The 22,562-nt window shown below is 38.0% G+C and overlaps 1 protein-coding gene across 3 annotated transcripts in view; it reads left to right on the forward strand.

Annotated features, from left to right (window-relative positions):
- Positions 1-22,562, forward strand: part of LOC124153078 (protein FAM149B1-like) — an 81,084-nt gene that overhangs the window by 4,277 nt on the left and 54,245 nt on the right. Inside the window, exon 1 of one of the 3 annotated variants that reach the window (XM_048392694.1) lies at positions 8,090-8,936. The exons of 1 other annotated variant lie outside the window; for it this stretch is intronic. In XM_048392694.1, the coding sequence (XP_048248651.1) occupies positions 8,806-8,936 (131 nt within the window). In that variant the 5' untranslated portion in view covers positions 8,090-8,805. Of the gene's footprint in view, positions 1-8,089; positions 8,937-11,063; positions 11,083-22,562 lie in introns of those variants that run through there. One more of the 3 variants, XM_048392696.1, reaches the window with a different exon arrangement.

Raw genomic sequence — 22,562 nt, forward strand, 5'->3', positions numbered from 1 at the left:
AGAAGGCAAATGGGTAGAAAACCAGTGTTATCTTGACTCCAACATGAGCTATGTGTGTGTTTGAAGAGGCATGTTTGGAGCAGCCCCTGACAACATGGGGCCAGGGCTAGAGACAAGCTTTAGTTCCCTCAAGGGTGGTGGAGAAAACCAGTGGGGTTCGTGTCCCACTTCAAATATCATCTGTCAGGTTGCAAGCTCCAGACTTGAAATTGTTGAAATTTAGTCTGTATTTTGTTGACATAGCCTATCTGCCTAATCCCCTGCACCTAACAAACCAGCCTTTATATTCACGCCCTTGTTTTACATTACGGTGCTTAGCTTGTGTAAGCTGAACGTTTCAGCGGTACTTTTTTAGTCTTGAACTTTTTTAGTCTTGAACTTTTCTTACAAGTGTCATGTTTAAGATTGATTTCAAATGTATTTTGTTTTGAGGGTCTTATTTCAGTCAAGCGAATACTAGTTTATGCAGCTTTGCAGAACATATGATAAATGAGCTTGCCAGCACTCTACAGCAGTCTGATAATATGTTCAGTAGTAGTGAGCCTTGTTAGGCATACAAAAACATTTGTTTAATCATTCATGAATATATTTCTTAATCAATAAACATTTATGCTGATATATATCTTTTATCAATATCATTTGATACCATGTACTATAACTATATTGCTGCCATGTGTTTTTAATGGGTAAGAAAAATCTATGAAATTGCTTGTCAGTGATGTGAGCGGGTACTTACACAGTTAACTTGGGGGAGAGTTAAAGTGAATTTACTACTCCACCTGTGATAGAAATCTTTATATCTTTCCATGATACACAAAACTTATTCTCATAACATGTCAGGGGGCACGGGTGGCCTAGTCGTGTTAAGGCGTTGCAATTCCCTGTGCAGAGTTGTGTCCCTTGGGTACGCCAGAAACCTATGATTGTGGGTTCGAATCCCTGTTCGCCCTGATTATGTTTCTAGGTTTGTCAGCACCATACACATGCTCGTGGGTTTCACCAAATTGGTAAACGTCTGAAACCTGCAGCACTTTGGGCTTTCCTCCCACATTAAGCTGACACACCGTGATATAACTGGAAAACCCAACTCACTCACTCACTCACTCACTCACTCACTCACTCACTCACTCACTTATAATATGTCAAGTGTATAGTTATATAGAATGACATGTCTGATCATCCTAGTATATAAATGATGAATTGTTTGAGAGGCATTACTTAGAAGTTGACGTATCACAAAGTAGACACAATTTATGGATGACAACTTCTTTAATACTGTAAGGGCGACATTTTGGTATAGATCCTTATACTGTTGTCAAGCAAGGACAGTGGTATAAGGATCTATACCAAAACGTTGCCTTTACAGTATTAAAGAAGTTGTTATCCATAAATTGTGTCTACTTTGTTATATAAATGATGTCATTCTAATTCCCTGGTAGTTTTATTTTCACATGAATAAAAGATTTCAAGTACAGTGAACAAGATGAAGCAAGGTTAATTACACTGAGGATTAGTTCAGTTGGCTTGAAAATGTTTTGTTTCTCAAGTCTGGCACTTAACTGCTGCACAAATATTGCTGAACTAGCTCCAGCTGTACTGGATAGTCTGTCAGTGACCAGTTGTGGGATCTATAAGGCTAAGAACTGTTATGAAAGAAAAAGGTCGACTCTCTTTACCTGTGGTGAAATATTTGGCGATGGAAATGTTAAAACGAAACTGAAAAAAATTCAGATTGTCCATTGCTGGTGGCCATGTTGGTCAATTAACTCCATTAATATCGATACAAAATGTGGTCCAACCCACAGGATTCAGTGAAAAGAATATTACAACTATTAAGAACACTTCATCTGTATATATCTCGCATTTTTAATGAAGATAACCAGGTGGGGTAATGTAAAATATGGATATCATATACAAATAGACCTGTGTACATGGTGTAGGTATTTAATTGTTTATGACTAGAGGAATTTAAAGATGTTTAACGGTTGACATATGGTCTAACCAAATACTGTTTAACCCAGAAGCTTGAAAAGTAGATGCATATAGCTGGAATATTACTGAGTGCGACCTATAACAACAGACAAAACTCAGTGTAGTATCTCGCCTCTTTCTCCATCTGCTCAGGGATTTATCCAGGATTCCAAAATTAAATTGGAGAAAAAATCATTATATTTTTTAAAATTGCATATTATTTTACATTTTTTTTTCATAAATTCTTAGGAATTAGGAATTTTTTAATTCTAATTGCGAGTTTTTACTGTCATTTGCTACAGACTGGGGCCGATAAACAGGTCTACTCAGTATATAAATCCCTGCAGACAGAGGAAGAAAACTTTGTTTCACAAAAGTGAATGTTTGTTACTGTTTTGACTATTGTAGACATAAATGAAGTATCTGACTTTTCTATTTTGTTCCAATCCAAGCGATGTAATGTGAAATGAAATAGGACATTCGGGTAGTCTAGAAACCAACATTGTTTTTCTGATAAAAGATCCTGTAAATAATAGAATCAAATCAGTGTAGCCTTATGAAAGTCGATTAGTTTTATTTCTTGGTGTGTTGAACACAGCTGTTGTATGTTTGAGCTGGTGTTCCTGGCAACGTGTCATTGTCATCTTTATGTTGATGTCCCCTGCTATACATTGGCCACGAAGGATCTAATATGCTGGATATAGTATTCAACACTCAATAAAATCTTTATATGCAGTGGTACAATAGATTGTATCTGTGTCACAATAATAGCCCCCACTGAGTTCTACGTTTCTGTATACTTATGTTTCAAAGAATAGAAAGCCCTGTCTTTAGCACTGATATCAGAGTATGCTGTTTTATTACACTACAACGCCACAGTTATTACATAAAGGCACAAAGAACATAGTGAGTTATTGATGGGCTTGTGAGTCCCTATTTCATATGTGTGTGCTGTACTGTAGAGTAATATTGATTGAACATGTTGTCAGTTGAATGTTAACATGCCAATTTCCAATGCGTGAACATCTGTCAACTGAGGTACCTCTTAGCATGCTACATCTAGACGTGGTCCTATCTCTTGGTGTTGTCATTGATGAGTTGTAATTGCACATGGACGAGATCTGTAAACAGGCATGCAGTGCTCGACATTAAGCATGAAAGTCAAGGGTCTAATGTTAAAAGTTTAAAATTAAGGGGTCCCAACTTTCGAATGCCATAGGAGAAGACCTCAAGGCCCAGGATCCCTCTTAATTTCCAACACTGGTATGACCATGTAATTGTGTGGTTTTCCAAAATAATTTATCTGTTAACAGTGTTTATCTTAAGTTTGTAATGATCATGTATTGATGTTAAAATTTTTTTTGAAGTTATTTATTTATTTCTGCTGAGGACCCTTTATGTAGTAAGACAAGTATGATGTTTTTATGCAATAAATTTGATAAAAACTAAATTCTATTATCGCAGTTCATTAAAGATGGAAAATGTTGGGCATGTTCTGGTGATGACAACTTATATTCTGATGATCCAAAAGTTCTGTCATCAGTGATAGTCTTGTGATCCAGTGATGATAATTAAGCTGATGCTCTCGTACCTGAAAAAATACAGAAAAGTGTGTAGAAATTGACCAAGGGAAAGAAATATAGTCCTCATCCCTGGTATATTGTTTCACAGGAACCAATACTCCTGGTATATCAAATCCTCCAGAACAAATGTTAACATGGTTAAGGAGGAAAATGTTTACTCTCACATAAACACTAGACTTGATAACAAGATAACTCCCATATAGCACAAACTGAGAATTGTTTGCAAGTTGGCCTCTACGACCTTATTATATTCAATATGTCCTTAGATAAGTAAGACTTTTTTCCAACATTAATGGATTTTGAATGTTAGTGGTCCTTGATATACCCTCAGTATATGATAAAGCAGTCAAGAAAATCATGAAATAAATGAATGTGAATGTTACTTGGATATGTTTGATTACCCATTTCTCCAGTGGGTGGTGGGGTAGCCTAGTGGTTAAAGCTTTTTCTATTCACGCCGAGGACCCCGGTTGGATTCCCCACATTGGTATAATGTGTGAAGCCCATTTTCTGGTGTCTCCCGCCGTGATGTTGCTGGAATATTGCTAAAAGTGAAGTAAAACCTCACACTCACTCACTCACTCACTTCAGTGGCTGCTTGTCATTGTACACCTGCAATGAGTTTTGTTGCTCACACTCTCAACCACTGGTTGACCAGGATATGATTACTTGGAACTATTGTGTAATATTGAAAAAAGTTGTTTTTTTGTTTATAAAAAGAAGTACCTGTTACATAAAAATGGGCTTCCACCCAGGGTAGCAGAAAGCCCATGACATATATCACAACTGTACATCCTAGATTTTTTAAGGAAAATAACATACTTCTCCCTCACACATTCACTCTAGTAATACAAATATACTGTATATATCAAGTATGCATGAACTATTAAAGCTTACATTTCATATACAGTGCAGGAAAGTACATTGTCTCAAACATTAAAGTCTCAAGCATAAAACTAAAATGAAAGCTGCTCCTCATTTTCAAAAAGTTTATGATACAGCATCCAAGCTAACGATGTAATAATGATGAAGGTATCAAAGTGTTTGAAATTAAACATGAAGTCAAGGGGTCCTTGTCATAACCCTAAGTTTAAAGTTCAAGACTTAGGTTCCCTAGATTCAAATACTCAAGGAAAGTTTAGGGCTCTCATGATTAGTTATAGTAATATCAAAGAATCAGGTGGTTCTTAACTTTTAGCAGCCCACTTAATTTTGAACACTGTGGTATCAAAATCCCCATCATTTCTTTCATCGAACAATTTTTCAAAATGTATCGCAATATAATAAGTTTCATGTATCTATTCAGAATGCAAGATGGCTGGTTACCAATTCAGTTGTTGTTCAGCTGTTTTTGTCATGTGTTGATTGACAGACAATGGTATCAGTGTTGTCAAGTAGTGTCGAGTCCCTGTCCACACTCTGCAGCAACGTGTCAGACTATTTCTACACTGGTTGGACACCACTACTCCTGTGTGTTGACTTATGAATTCCTTATCTATTGATAATATCAGTAGGGGTTAACTTCAAACATAGTCATTGCTTTTATTTCAAAGCTTGGTTACACTTCAAAGGTGTTTCACACTGAGGCAAGAATGGCAGTATATATTTACTTCTTTTATTGCCTCAATTAGTTGGTTTGGATTAGACAGGATTTGATAATGTGTTATCAGATGTAGATTTCATCAGTTTTTCAGTGTTGTGGTGTGACCAATGCGTATAGGCTTTGTGTGCAGGGTTAAGGATGTTGTGTCATGACTTGAAGTCAATATGTAGAGAATTAATAGAGCTAGGCAATATTTATACACCGCCATTTGAAGTAATCCAGTATTCACTCCTTGTTTTGGGGGGAAACGTGTGGCCCAGTCGTCTAAGGCGCCGCGATTCGCTGTGCAGAGTTGCGTCCCTTGGGCACGCCAGAAACCTATGATTGGGGGTTCGAATCCCGGTTCACCCTGATTATGTTTCTAGGTTTGTCAGCACCATACCCATGCTCGTGGGTTTCACCGAAGTGGTAAACGTCTGAGACCTGCAGCACTCCGGGCTTTCCTCCAACATTAAGCTGATATGACTGGAATACTGTTAAAAGCGGCGTTAAACCCAACTCACTCACTCACTCTCCGGGTTTTGTTGTTTAAAAAGAGTTGATTCCAACTACAATCAGTCAAGTTGGGAATACCGGGTTAGAATAGGTTCCCACAACCTATGCTGGGTGGTCAGGCTCGGTGATTTGGTTGATTGTGTGTCATTGTACCCTGCCAACGTGGTTTGTTGCTCATAATATTGATCACCGGATTGTCAGCACCTAACTGGAATATTTCTGAGTGCGGCATTGGACAACGGACAACAGTCTTAGAAGATGATACTATTATGGGGGCAGTTGGGTAGCTTTGGGGTTAAGAATGCACTAAGGTTGGATTTCCCACCTGTTGAATTTCTGGTCTCCCCTGCTGGGATATTGCTGGAATAATGCTAAAAGAGGTGTAAAATTTCACCCATGAAATGAATAATTTTGGATAGTTGGCAATGATATTAACATTGATATGGATATGATGATGTAGGAGCATGTCATCCTGGCGGTGAGAGTGTTCCTGTTAAAAACATCAGGTGCAAAATGTTATCCAAAAGATTCCAATACAAACTTTGTTACTGATGAGAACGTGATCCTGTCAGTGTGTTAGTTTATGTAAAATGTATGTAGGTTAGTTATCAGCTGATTATACTTGCAAGAAATGAAGTAAATCATTATCAATCGACTGTAAATGTCATCCATTTGTGCTCAAGCTTCTAATTCATCTTCTGAAAGAAACAGCTTCATATCAGCTCCAAACAGATCTCGTAGCTTTAGTCTTGTGTCTAGTAAAAGATTTTGCTCTGTCTGTATACGTCTCCCATGCTATTATTGTCAGTGTGGATTACGCTTGTAAAAGACATAATCACTGCTTACATTGTGTGTGATATTTGTGATACAAAATGAAAAGAAAAAATGTTATATTCACCTTTAGCATTGTTTAGGCCTTTATGAATTTTATAGATTTTCAGAAGTGCCCACTTCACACTGAAACACTGCCTCACTTGGTCATTCGACATTTTCTGTCTACAGCCAGCAAGGATTCTACATTTATTATGCAGAGCTCCAGATAAGCTTTTGGTGTTGGGGGTATTTTACCCATGCATTTTAAAATCAGTAATTCTATCTGGGTATTCAAATTTCTGTTATCCACTAGTTTTTACACATGTGGGTATTTAAGTTAAATATTTAAAAACACTATTCATCTAGTCCCTGCAAAATGGTGTCGTGTGGGTTCGAGAGCTTTATAGGACTCAAAAATACCACGATACTTCCACAAGAAAGTGTGATGGCAAATGATCATGATGTAACTGTCATCATGGAGTTTGGCAAGGTTGACGGAATGCCCGTTTATGATTTCAAAATAAGTTGCTGATTTGCTAATTGAATACGCAGGGTTACTTCACAATATTTTGATGATTTAAGTTTTATTTTTGTAGCGTATCTGTAATGTTCGTTGCGTATTTGATACGCTTGGCTTTTATTTTACTGCATATTTCTCCATTTCTGATGCCTATTTTACGCAGATACGCAGCTTATCTGGAGCTCTGATTATGACAGTAATATATAACTGAAGAAAAGACCTTTTGTCAATTTTCATTTGTAAGGGTAAGATAAAGTTAAATGCACAGTTAACATGGATAAGAAGTACAACATTCCAGGGAAGATATGAAGATGTACTGTTAGCTTTTAAAAGATATAATAAGTTTGCGATATTACTGATATCGGTTCACAAAGCCAAGTTTCAATTGTTCTTGAAAATTACTTTTGTTATCATGAAAGCCTTCTCATGTTTCTTACACAAACAGAATGAGTGACACAAATACCCCTTATAATATACCCCTAATGGGAGACACGTGTTTAACTGATGCATTATTCAACTACAAAGTTCAGTAGGATCCCTTGAGTAAATTCTGCATATGACATATCCTGCGAAACAAGTAATGTGATACGAGAGTACATATTTACCTGTATTTGACAGATAGGAATCAAGGCTATTCACTTTCCCTCACCCACGGACCTATCTACTGTTTACTGGCCAGATACAATCTCATTGGAAAGCCCTCTATACCAACTCCTGTCCAGCAATATTTCTTCATCTGATGGAAAGATAATCCCGACTATTGGAGAGTAATCTTACAACGCCATGCTTTTGATCCTTTGTTGGTCTTGAAGGTTTTTTTTTTACCCTGACAGACTCTTGCTCATAAGTTTCAGTCTGTTGTGTGTGTTATGGAACGTTAAACTAGGAATTTGCATGCAATACAAAAGAGGGGTTAGACCGAGAGTTGTGTGGCCAGTGTACAATCTACTGAACAAACCCGGCTTGGCAAAGTGTCAGGTACACCAAATAAGTATGATAGATACTGGGCCTTATCGAAAGTCAGCTAATTTATGGCAGAGGCTTGAAGGGTTTTAGAAATCTCAAGGTTGATATTTCTCTTTGCGAAACTGGGATCTAGAAGATTTGAACAGCCAACCACTGATAGTGCACTCGTGGATATTGAGGATTTCCCGGCCTTCAACCAGTAGGCTAGTGCAGGTGGTTCTGACTAGTAGTCTTACAGGACCTAAACCATGTTGTTGTTAGCGTAATGAAATCTCCATTCACAACCTGCTTTGTGTGTGTTCAGGCAGCACCGATCTAGAATCAACGTTATTGGTAGCCGTCTATAGTCGTACAGGGTATATGGTCAGTCCCAATCTAAAAATACCATCTAAAGGAGGATAAACAAAGTATTGTAGTGATCTCTAGGAGCTGGCAGCTTACACCTTAGGAATTCTCTCGCCTGTTAATTGAGGTGGAAGACAAAGCTGGTGGCCAGTGATATACTATTGTGATAAGTACTTGTTTGACCGCTGGTGGGGATAACGGGGTGTCGTGCTGACCATGTAATAAGGAACTGTAAGGATTACAGGAGCTGGTGTTGTGCCTGTTGTGACACTGGTCAGGTGGCAGTTTCTCAAGTGCCTGAGATTGTGTAACTCTGTTTAGACTAACTTCAAACAGTGTGGAGTGTTTGAGGTAGCTGTGGGATATACAACTGTTATTCTCCACCAGTTATCAGCTGCTGTTTTATATTGATATAATCAGTAGTTTTATGTTGTGGATAATATTGTGTTTGTTCTTATTGGAGATGGAATCGGTTCCTTGATATTTGTGAAGAGTTTCAGCGTTTCACTATGTTGCATTTGGAAGTTGTCGGATCGAGTCCTCGAGTGAATTTGCCCCTTAAGTTTGGCTATGTAGACAAACCGCCGTCTTCAGCGCCGGGGGCGTTCAGCTCGGGGGTGATGCGTGTACCCATTGCAAGGTGAGCTTCACACTGACTTCATGGATAACTTATTTATTAAACCATAATTTATTTAAACCATAATTTATGACCATTGTTTATTTGTTGTTTCAACACTGCAATCTCCAATATTATTGCAATATGACAACAGTAAATAAATAATTGAACTGGACCAGACAGTCCAGTGATTGAGCATCGATCCATGCAATTGGAATACGATGACATGTGTTAACTATGTCAGTAGTAGTGGGACGATACATCAATGCATTGGTGGATCATGATTTTTCTGCCCGACACAAGTATCAATCACAGTCGCCCGCTAAGTAAAAAAATATTGATTCTTATCTTAAACGCTTTAATAACCAAACACTAATGAGTAATGAAAATTTGTCGGGAAAATGTAAATATTTTCCACCACTGCGCCCTACCCGGTACTTGACACTGCCAACTGTAAATCATCAGTGTGCCAGGTATTTGTCCATGAAAAAGATGGCTTTGAGTATCATACCACAGATAAGAGCACATGCAATCACGTCATGTGTATCGGATGATGAGCATGGTATTGTGATACGTATGGGATCGCACAGTTGGTGTATCATCCCAGCCCTATAAATCAGTGAGTCTGACCACCCTCTCCTGTTAGTCGCCTCTTACAAGAATGGGTTTCTGAAGACCAATTCTAACCTGGATCTTCATCGGTTATACAAAATGACAAATTATTGGTAACCATTTGGAAACCTGGAATCTGAGGCTGTGAAGTTTTTTCCTATTGCATTGATATTTATTACTCGACCTCTAGCATCAATGTTTATGTTGTGTTTCCGAAGATGTTACTGAGATCAAGTAAATGGATTAATGTTTTGTCACAAGTTGTGGACCTACTGTCTGTAATTATGACTTTTGGGGTTACCACACTTTGAAGGTTGAAACAAGACAGATGCACCATGATCCTGATTGTCCTGATGATGAACATCATGAATATCAAGCCTATGTCATCTCTGGGTGGGTCTAATATGCACTGATAAATAACATGCTTTAACACAATGACCTTTATTCCCATGCCTATAGCTGTTATTAATTGCTTGATTGATTCATTCATACATGAGATCATGGAGAATGTATGTACATTATACTTAGTATGTTTTATGCAATAAGGACGATATATTTTGTGGTTAAATAATGACAGTTAATATTAAGTGATGTGCTGGTGTTGTATTTGTGAAAACTTGTATATCAAGAGTTTTCTTTAGAACATTAGTGTCAAATCATACCTTACACACCCATGGAGAGGCAACTATGCTAGTCGTAAGAGGTGACTGCTAGTCGTAAGAGGTGACGATGCTAGTCGTAAGAGGCGACTATTTGTGTTGTAAGAGGCGACTGTGCATGTCTAGGGCAACTAATGGGATTAGGTGGTCAGACTCGCTGACTTGGTTGAGGTATGTCATAGTATACCAATGGTGTGGATTGTCTGGTCCAGATTCGATTATTTACAGACCACCATCATACATCTGGAATATTACTGAACAATATTAAACAACAACCAACCAACAACAACCGATCATACCTTGCAACTTTTCATTGTGTCCCTTGTTCACCAGTATATTGATTGAGTTAAAAGGGGCAACAAGTTACTTTGGATGTCTCTGATACACCCCCTGAAAAATTACAATATCCATGTATGACACTGCATTTTGTTCCTCAGATCAGATATGATAACTAGGCAATGCTTTGTCAATATTTCTGACCTCAATATACAGGTTATTGGTGTTTGTCAAATTCCTGGCATATAATCCTTATTATCTAATGGGGCAAGTACACGGAGGAATGCTGGGCTGAATGGCAGTAAGCCTGTGTGTATAGCCTCCATGATTACAGTGTCTCTTACTTGATTACACCATGGAGAGACAGGTTACAGACAACACCCCGAACTGCATGTCCTTTCGCATGTCATCGCCAGTCTTTTCAGGCTGTACTCATTAACTTTTCATTTGGATGAGTGTATTGATTATGTAAAATAGTCTTTTGTTGAGCCATAAACATGAATCCCTTGTGTGATAAGCAAAGGAAGAAATCATTTAATTATGGATAAAGCTGGGTAAAAGTAATGGTGGTATGACTTTGAAGAATACAGTTACTTTTTTCTGATCGTGCAACACAAAACGAGGTAACAAATGTATGGTAGCAGTGTTGACATATTAAGGATATTAAATCATTTAATTTGACGTGAATTTTGATTATAAGGCCTCTTGTTTGATTTTTCTTCAAATTTGCTCTGGAATTGAACATTGAAAAAAATATCTGATGATGATGTGCCAGATTTAAAAAAAATATTGGGCTTCGGAACCCATATTGCTCAGAAATGGAAATGCTCACCAATCTAACACACTGTAGCAATGGTTTTGTTATCTCCCTTGGACATACTCTTTGAAATTGAATGTATCTCAGCCTCTCTCTTCAAATATCAGAGAACTAGAAAAATGTCAAAGAAAACTCATTGTGTCATATCAAAGTGTCAGGTAGTAAGGTTCTAAGACAAATTAGCTGGGATGTGTGGCATGTCCTCAACACTCATGTTTTATGTCACCAAGTAAAGGTAACCTTCAGTACCGCTGGTATTGTCACTGTAACAGGTAGAGTAAGTGTTTCTGTAAACCAAGGGATTATTTAGCTTGGCCTAATAAGATATAGCGGTAGTGATGGTGCTGTACCAAACTGTCACGTATTAGGATGGTCCACACCTTGACTCCTCTGTTCGGATAAAGCTCAGACAAGGTTGGTGGGCATACTGTTGAGTTGTCTGTATTTTATATTTCAATATAAGATAGCTACGAGATAAATCGCAAAGAACAATGAAGAACAAAGGGTGGTTTATTTCACGCTAAAACATTGTTCTCTCAGGATGTCATTTCTGGAGATTCAAACTTGCTCTTGCAACTTGATGACGTCGTATATTGTACGATGTTATTTTTGAGAGGGAGGTGTCTAGTAAGTTGTTCCCCATAGATGTAGCTGGGCACTGCAAATGAACGCAGTGGCAGAACAAGTGCATCCAAAACTGGGAGAGATATGACAATTTGGTATTGGGAGAAAAGATGGAGATAATCAATGTGAAAATTGTGAGACTACCAAACTTAACCGACGTGTACATAACGGACTTGTTTGACATTGCCGAGGTCGAATTGTATTCTGGGAGTCATCATTATTTAAATATGGTGAATTTTTTTTAAAGCTTGTACAATTTATTGACATCCTTAAAAAGGATGTTCAAAATGTTGATATCTCATAGAAGAAATAAACAACTCGTGGTCGTTGTTTGTCGTACAATAAAACACTGTGTGGAGAATAAACCATGAGGGCACAGCCCCAGGGTCTCCCTACAGTGGTTTATTGTATGATTAACCACGCCCACAAGTCGTTTATTTCTTAAATGATATAAAGGTGTTATTATTGAGTTTGTTATTGGGGTCAATTCCACCCCTCCCCTAATCCCTGGATCCACAACTGCATGTACACTAACTCCCTATTTTCTAATGTATATCAATTTTTGATTTACCAGGATAATGCTTCTAAAGTATGATAACCCACCATTGTCACAGAGTGGTGAATTTCAGTACGAGGTAATTTTGTTTATCATTTCTTGGATGACACCTATTTTGCTCTGATTCCTTAAGTTGGCCAACACTGCATGTTGTAGCTGTGATCGACTTGGATTTGCGATTCCTGAGAAGGATTAACATGTCCTTAGTGTGTTTTGTTGGTAATTACTGACTTACAGTAATCATTGCTGTTTGACATGACAGAAAGTAATCATTAACCTTTCCAAAGCTTAGGCTGATCACAAAATGTCAGCTTAAATAGTCATTAGGTTCTCACAGATCCTAACGGAGTTTTTAGAGTATTTTTAAGGCTTAGCTTAATTCAGTTTTTTTCTGTTTTTGGTGGGAAAGTACTGTTGAGGCTTGTTATTGAGTAACTAGTAAAGTTAGCTTTAAGGTGCAAGATTTTATTTGTGTTCTTTTTTTTAAATGTTTTACGGTATACTCTATTTTGTATGAGCAGTATTGGAAGTTGTTTGTGTGAGAAGGACATGGTTATGATCTAAATAGATTCATTGGAATGTATACATATTTACATATATTTCGATGTATAGTTGATCCTCAGTGTTCAGTAAACTACATTTATAACGAACACGCTTCGAAATGACGGATATACATGTCCTGGTGATTTGCTTGATATATGCTTATAAGAAACTTCGGTTATAATGAACTAAAATTAGCAGTTCCTTTGGGTTCCATTTTAAGCGCAGTACACTGTTTATGGATTAATGCTGATGTTGCAGCTTTAATGTTTCCTTCATCTTTGTCACTCATTCATGCAGTACTACAGGTAGTTCTCTGTTGGCAGGTTAGCTTTCCTTCAACAGCGATAACTTTCCCAATATGACAGTAGCGTTTTAACAATTGGTGATTATTTGCATACCATTTTTCCTGGTATTTATTACACAAACCAGTGTTTATGAAAGAGCCTACCTAACCTTTGTTACAATGGCAACAAGTAGTGTGTCATGTTGAAAGATTTTTGCCTGTATCTCTGGCTATCTCATGCTTGCCTTTTCCTGTTTATTGAAGATACCCTGCCATTCGTGACGAACTCGTGTTATTACGGGACAAGCCAAATAGTGACTCGTGCCCCTCTTGAGGCCATTTTTGCGACCAGGGTTCTGTCTCAGCGCTAATGGGCATGCCTTAAACAATTGTCAACTCGTTGCGTGATGGTTCACATATATTTCCTCTTATGTTATATATATTTCAGATGCAATTTAAAGCACTTCGGGGCGTGCGAAATTGTACAGTATGATTGAACACATTTAACTGTGTCTTTGGTATATTTTTAGATACAAGACATATGTAAAATCAAAAAATTATTTCTGAGGGATTCTTTGACCAAGAAATTGAAATCATACGCGCATTCTGATTGGTTTGTCGTATTTTCGCACATAACATTCATCGATAGGGGGGACGAGTCTTCTTGCAGGTTATGGAAAGGGGCGAGTGGTGACGAATGGATACCCTGTCTGGCACTCAGCATAAGTTGATAAAAGAAGGATTGGTCACTCGGAGTCATAGTATACTGTGTCTGAGGGGGATATCCATGTTAATCTGCGGCATGGTATCTCAGTGGGTTATTACAATAACACCGGCAGTAGTTCGGACTAGTACAAACAGTTACTCACAAGCATGCTTGCATGTTGCTATTTATCTTGTGCAGTAATCTTGGGACGTGACGTTAAACCCCCATTTCACCTCCCCTAAAATGAGAGTCCCACTTACATGTACATGCATGAAGGCACGTCACTATGTAAGTGCAATAATCTTGAATATGACGTTAAACCCATTTACCTCACCCCTTTATTGAAGTCAGCTGCGACTCTAGTGGTGAATTAGGGTATGCAGGCTATACCAGGATACAGCTTATTTGTATTGAGTCTGGATCAACCATTCCAAGGATTTTTTACAGACCCCCGTCATATAGCTGGAATATTGTTGAGTGCGGTGTTAAACAACAAACAAGCAAACGACAACAAACAAATTGACTATGAACAAGGTATGATGTCCCAAAATCTGCCCCAAACAACCCATTCCCACTTAATTTTAGCCAGCTCTTATGACAAGCGTAGTTTAATTGGGGCCTATTCTGCCACTACCTTTTAACCAGGTCTTCTTTACAATCATGGTGTCATGTGGACCTATTCTGCAGCTACCTTTTAACCAGCTCTTCTTGACAATCATGGTGTCATGTGGACCTATTCTGCAGCTACCTTTTAACCAGCTCTTCTTGACAATCATGGTGTCATGTGGACCTATTCTGACACTTCCTTTTAACCAGCTCTTCTTGACAATCATGGTGTCATGTGGACCTATTCTGACACTTCCTTTTAACCAGCTCTTCTTGACAATCATGGTGTCATGTGGACCTATTCTGCCACTACCTTTTAACCAGCTCTTCTTGACAGTCATGGTGTCATGTGGACCTATTCTGCCAGGCTTCTCACAGTGAATGTTGAAGTGCTTGACTTCTTGTGATTAGTACTGCACTTATTACCAAGTGCCGTGGCAAGGTTATTTGGTGATGTCATGTTGCATGCGCTGGATGCAGTGAACTGAATGGCTGGCTGTGGCTGTATTGACTTGTTTGGTGGGTGTTGTGACAACACACTTGATGTGAACATGCCAGGCAGGCAGCTTCCGCCCCTCCCAACCTGCCCTATTGATTATCTCACTGCTCCAACTGTCACTTTCTGCATATACAGATACATCAAACAGTCACAGTCACAGGAGATGTAATAACTGGTTTACTGGATATTGTATCATTTCTAATCCTGATAATGCCCATAATGCAGCCACACACACACACACACACACACACACACACACACACACACACACACACACACACACACACACACACACACACACACACACACACACACACACACGTGCATGCACGTCGCTATATAAGTGCAATAATCTTAGACGCGACGTTAAACCCCATTTCACCTCACCTCACCCATATGCTCTACGTCTTTAACTTTGTGACCATCTCATAATGTTGAGTGATAACTGCCATCTGAAAGTGAAATATCTCAAGATACTTTTGTTTTCTTAAGTACAGGATTATAGAGGTCCAGCCTGAGCCAAAAACATGTTGATGCTCCTTGCCCAAACATGGCTCTGCATAATTTTCTGAAGAAAATGTTATATTTTAAAAATTATTATTCATGTTATTAGCTGAGCTAACAGAATTTTACTAGACTCGGACTTCGGACAAGTGACATAAGTCACAGGCAGGATGTTTGTATATGTATATATACACACAAGCTGGTATATGTATATATACACAAGACAGGGCAAATGTAAAAGGGTGATCAGATGAAGTCATGTGACTTGACAGGGCTCATAGAAGGACTGTTCAGGCCTTAAGAGTGTTTCTAGGAGACGCCTGGCTGCTTATGTTCTTTTGCTGGTGGCAACGGCTGAGCCCAATCTACATTTAAGGAGAATATTACCTAAACTCACAAAGAAACAAATTATGAATGAGATGAACCAATGGCCATTAGGCTATATACCGGTACTCACGTTCTCACGAGCATGTATAAGTATTATTCTGCTCTTTGACGCATGTTATTTTATTGGGCATAAGACAAGTTCTGAAGATCCAAATCCCAACAGACCTTATTGGTAGAAAGCAGTCTACTTGTTACTTAAAATAATTGTAAAGTGGTTGCCAAAACAACTGCCAAAATTGTTACCAAATATAGACCTGTTTGTATACATGTCCCTATATTTCTACTTCCTTTACTGCAGTAATGGTGAAGAATAATCTGTTTCCATGAACTGTTTCTGTAAATGAGACTTGGATCAGGAGTAGACATGGCCACTAATCCGTTAGTCCAAGACTACTACTCTCCCAATATCTAGTTATTTTACATAACTAACCCGAAATGAGCTGCAGACTTATTGGATATGACCACAGATGTCTACCCCTGTGGAATATGATCAGCGGTTTAACTAAGCGTATATAACTTGATCTGCAAGTGTTCAATCAATTATCAAAACAGGAGGGTTTATTATTTCCTGAGTAATATTTTGATCAGTTGATGATGAGGTGCTTTACAGCCTGGCTTTTCTGATTATTCCAACATATGATAGTATTTATTTGTGATTCAGTTTTCTTAGGAACCAATAAAAGAAGATTTAGAATATCACACAACAATGCAAGATTTGTATGACCTTATCCTGAGGTGAAGGTGCATGTGGTGGTTTGTTTATTCTCACAAGTTTCGGGTTGCGCTGTTATTGTTGTTACAACAGGATAGAACAATTATTGTCTCATACAAGGTATTGACTTGTTGTGTCATAAACTGCCCATGTTGTTGTGTTGTTAGTGTAAAGTGGTTATGTGTTATCTGAACACAATAGAATCTGGATTGGATGTGCATCATTGGTGCTTCTTGTGGTGTGTGTTATAGTTTGTTTATAGCTACCCCGGGTAGTACGATATTGTATAGCACTCCGCCTCTATCTCTCCGTCTTCATTGGCTCATCTTCCCTTCGACCAACAATGGGGGCGCTACAATACAGCATTGTTTGAGGCTAGCTGCCACATACCTTAGCAATTATTTCTTCAGTCTATCACATTACCATCTGTCCTCGTCCCTTTATGCCTGGGTTCTGGAACAGTGGAGGTGTCTCCAGTTCCTGTGTTTGTGTGGAACTCTATCGGGACAGTTTTGGCAGTGGTAATCATTGGGCATCAGTTTTGGGCTGGCGTCCAGTTCATGGCCCTGTCGTGTGTTCTGTTGTCTGTACCAATGTTTCTCGCCTGAACTAGTCTTTGGGGCCCAAATCCACCAAGTGGTGTAGTTTCCATTCTTTACGACAGAAATACCACACTCTTCTCCAGAGCTTCATGTCTGCAGCGTAAGAGAGCTAGCTATCCATATGATAAAATATCCATGGAATATTAACTAAACAGAATTCATATTTTATGGAATATTTTGGCACTTGGTTGAAAGTTGGTAAAGATTTGCAAACTAAATAGTGTAGGCTTGTCCAGCTTGTGTAGGCTTGTCCAGTTTGGGGACTCTCTTGCCGTGTTTTGACAGTATTTCACAGTGGACTTTCGTATGAAAACTTCTAATAACTTGACACATTTGAGAGTCCAGTTTCTTAACTGTTGGTGAGTTATTGTCAGTTTGATATTTTGTCAATCGTAACTGACATAGGCTTTAGTGTGGTTTCTTTACAATATATACTGTGTGTTATCTTTGATGCAGCTCTTTCCCTTTGGTGATTTGGGGTAGTTGCCTAAATGCTTATTTCTTTACTAATGCATGAAAACATCATTCCTTCATCTTACCTCATTCAGAGCATTAGGGGCAGGGGGGTAGCCTAGTGGTTAAAGCATTCGCTCATCATGCGGAAGGCCCAGTTCGATTCCCCACATTGGTACAATGTGTGAAGCCCTTCTGTGGCAGTGATGCCCTGGATCATTGTGAGTTTTAGTATAGGATAAAACACGTCCGAGGGTTGTTATGATATTTAAAACCCGCATCCCGAGGGATTAAATTTTCCAAGGGACAGGGTTTTAAATATCATAACAACCCGAGGGGAAGTGTTTTATCTTACATATAAACCGATTTTGAACCTTTAAACAACATTTATCAACATTTTTATGTTTCGAACATTCTTTCCATGAACCTTAGGAAACGGGCGTAAAATATCTGTTGCTGGCGTACAGATCTTGAAAAGGGCATTCTAAAAAGCAGTGCGGCTTATCAACACCTATGTAGCCTTGTGGTACACTCACTGGGCTACAGATATGAAGGTTGCTAGTTCGATCCTCGGGAATATAAAGAAAACATTTGTCATTTGATTTTACATTTCATTACATGTGACAATCTGAACGGAAGTTATATTAATAAAATACCCAGGACATTATATAAAATCTCTGGGATATTATAACACATTGTATAGAAAATATGACTTGAATATCCTATAAAATCCAAGGGGTATTATATAAAATCCTTGGGACATTACAAGGTCCCTGTTTATGAGATTTAACCTGACTGGAGAACAATAGGATGACGTCACCGGAGGTTTATAATTGGACTATACGATACACGATACATTTTTTTCTGTAGCGATAAAAGATGATACATTTTCTAAAATAAATTTCTTACTACTCGTTAAATGACACCCACCCCCATCCCAGGGCTTTGTCTGTCAATTATTACAAAACGTGTTGTAATTAAAAACTACTAAAAAGAGCCACAGCCACATATGTCTACAGCTAAATTTTTTCCCTTGGAACCTGCTATGAACTTGATGTAAATATGCGTATCGCGATACGTATCGCATCGTAACCTATGTATGATGTGACCTTGCTGTATCATTTCACCCTACCCTTTTCTGCTGTTCCCTGCCGTGATGTTGCTGGAATAAAGCTAAAAATGGCTAAGACAAACTCACCCCCCACTCATTAAAAACATTATCATCTATTTGGGTTTAGTTGGTTTCCCACAACAAAACAACCCTGAAAAATAATAAAATGACTTTTGAAAATACCAGTATTTTTTTCCGCTGACTGTTTTAATATTAGGTGTAATAACATAACACACAAGATTTTATCATCGCTGTTCAGTGTTTGTAAGAAATGGTGACAAAAATGTATAATAAAACATTTCTTACCAAAATCCCCATCAATTATCTTTGGTGTCTTTTCGCAATCATATATTTGTGATGACCTACAAGTTTGATTTTCATTTCATTGGTTGCAGTACTAATCATGAAGTTGAAAATTTATATTTATTTATTTTGGAGCATCTACATTGAATTTCGGGCCAAATATTTCTTAAAAAATAGAGGTTTTTTTATTTGCTAACTGGGCAAAGAAGTGCTTTTTCTGCCTTTGAATGGCAGTGTCATACAAAAGTTTCATCATGTTAGTGTAAGCCGAAACAAAACATGGATTCCTCCTCCCTTGGGCGATGACATCATCATCAATTATCAATCACACTAATTGGCGCCATGTCTAAAAATAGATAACCCCAATTGTATCATGAGCTTGCTGTCAAGTAACAGTTGGGTATGTTTTGGGGTTACCATGGTTACATAGGCATGTTTCAACATGTATATTTTAAAGAATATGACTACCGGTATTAACCCTCTTTTCTCAGGTTTTCACAATGATTTGCAGATATGCACTGTAGGAAGTGATCATCAGACAGGGGCTTTCCAAGAAAAATGAATTCAATTGACCATCCCAATATTAGTAATGTTATTCTTAATTGGATAGCACCATACAGGTGGTATGACAGGCATATTCATTACATTATATTGAATAGCATGACTGTGGAAATCTTAAAGTTGGTGCATACTGTGTCCTGATCTCAATAACTCTGCAGGGGGCACGGGTGGCCCAGTCGTCTAAGGCACTGCGATTCGCTGTGCAGAGTTGCGTCCCTTGGGCACGCCAGAAACCTATGATTATGGGTTCGAATCCTGGTTCGCCCTGATTATGTTTCTAGGTTTGTCAGCACCATACCTGTGCTCGTGGGTTTCACCGAAGTGGTAAACGTCTGAGACCTGCATCACTTCGGACTTTCCTCCCACATTAACTTGATATGCCGCGATATAACTGGAATACTGTTAAAAGCGGCGTTAAACCAAACTCACTCACTCATTAACTCTGCAACGCATGTTTTTCCTCTCCTAGCAGGGGCGGTTGGGTAGCCTTGTGGTTAAGGCGTTCGCTCGTCACGCCGAAGACCCGGGTTCAATTCCTGACATGGGTACAATGTATGAAGCCCATTTATGGTGTCCCCCTCCGTGGTATTGCTGGAATATTGCTAAAAGCGGCGTAAAACCATAGTTACTAACTCACTCTCCTAGGATGATGGATAATTATCACATTTGATATTTTGTTAATACTGACAGAGACTTACTTTGTTTACTATAGCAATTGCTTTGCCTGTCCAGTGTGGTGCTATCAAAAGTTTTCAAGAATCCTGGTTCATAATTAATACAGCAATTTAACTGACTGACTAGGTACATGTAGAAGTTACCCATGGTTGCAATGAAAAACATGCCAGCAAAATATTCTGAAGTTGTATTTATAAGTAACCAAGGTTACCGTGGTGTTGATTGTAACCTGCAATTAATGAGTACACTCATCATCTTAAATACAATCATCTTACCATGCTTAAAGCATGTAGAGAAATGAGTTTTTTTATTTTCGGTTTAATTCCTGTGTATGTTGCAAAAGTTATGCTTTTTTACCAAATAGTAACAATAATACACAGGAGGTATTAATCATTATTAAATCTAAGGGACTCTTGAAGTACACTCAGTGTTGGACCAAGAAGGAACGTTAATGATTAATTCCTGACTTTATATGAACCCTAATGAATAAGGGAGCCATGCTCGTATTTACTGCTTGGAAACAGTATGATTCAGCTCTTCATGTTCTGGTAGCAGTAAATCACAATGAAAGCTTTGGGGCCACTTCTGCTAGCCTGTTCCATTTTGATCATTCTCCAAGTTGTAAATTTAACAATATTTTTTGTCAGGCGGTTTATGACTTCAAAGAGTGAACTCTTAGAGTTATTTCATTGAAGAAAGATGTGCTGATGAAATCCTGTTTTAAGTTATTTTATGTGCATGCATTAACAACATCATTTCATGGAAATTAACTAGAAGTAAAAGAATTCACCAAAACATCCATGGATGCAGAATGGGGAACGTTGTTCAAGCAGATGCAATATTTGCTAAGGTTTTTAACTGTTGAAGAGCAGCTTGAACAGAAAGACGTGTGTGAAGGGAGACCACTCTTCCACTCTTTGTTGGAAAGATATCAGTCAAGGGTTTAATCAGGTCCTAATGGACAAGGGGAAGTTACAGAATTTATTCTTGAAGGTCAATAGTTAGCCTTTTCTGGTAATCTGGTAGGGAATCCTTTATAGAACACTTTCTTTGCATATATTGTAAGTCTTGAACAAGTCTAGAACAGTCTAGACAAATGTGATTTTTTTTTTTAAATTATCAAATTCAATCACTTTTTGAGAGTTTACGTTAAGAGTAAGAGATGTTTATGATCAATCATAGATTTATGAGTTGAGTAATATTGGATGAATTCGAAAGAGATTCCGACCAAGGGATAAATGATCATTTCCTTAGTATAATGGTGTAGTGTTGGTAGCTGACATGTATTGACAGGAGTAGATACGCCAGTTATTTCATTATTATTTTTGTGCTAAGGTCATTGTTTGTGTTAATTCGAAGATATGTTGAAAGGGAATGTTTTCATTGCAAGAAATAAATTTATGGTGGACAATGAAACATCTTGAAATATATCTGTTTGCAAGAACACAGACTCACAGAACATTACAATATAGTGAGTTACAAGATATGTGAAAACAGTATGTATATTTAGATATGTGGTGATTATGTCAGTGTAGTTATATCTCCAATGTTATAGTTATACCACTGCAGCCACAGAGGGTCAGATGGTGTGTAGTTATTCGTCTAGGGTAAGAGCAGTACAAGCTGAAAAAAATAAAATCAAGTAAAATCATTCCTTTTGCTCATGTGTGAGGAAAAAAAGTTTAAAAAATATTTATTCAGAATTTTTTATGAAAAGCAAGTAATTTCTATAGCTAAAAAATAAATTAAAAAAATAGAAAGTTAGCAGGATTTTACCATGACTTACAAAAGTGGGGGTCCACGGGACCGCCAATAATTAATTTAAAGGGTCCTTGCAGGCAATATGAGGGGCCTGTATGGTTATGATACCGGGGATGAGGTTTTACTTGGAAAAGTGAAACCTCCCAGGAGGTTATTACGAGATAGGAAAATACCTACAATACAACAGTCAAAAGCGGTAATAATAGGCTTATAACATGTGGCAAACCTACCCCCTACCTGCCCACCCTGGGTATTATACATGTGAGAATTACAGGTCATCTGTTTAACAAGTAAATATGTGTGATCCTTTAGTAAACATTTTTCATTGGATTTATCTTATGTTGTTTGGAACTTAACCGGACGAGTGACAAGTTTATTAAAATTCTTCCGTTAAACACTG

The sequence above is a fragment of the Haliotis rufescens genome, unplaced genomic scaffold, assembly GCF_023055435.1.
Source record: "Haliotis rufescens isolate VD_foot unplaced genomic scaffold, xgHalRufe1.0.p SCAF_11, whole genome shotgun sequence".
Lineage (NCBI taxonomy): Eukaryota > Metazoa > Mollusca > Gastropoda > Lepetellida > Haliotidae > Haliotis > Haliotis rufescens.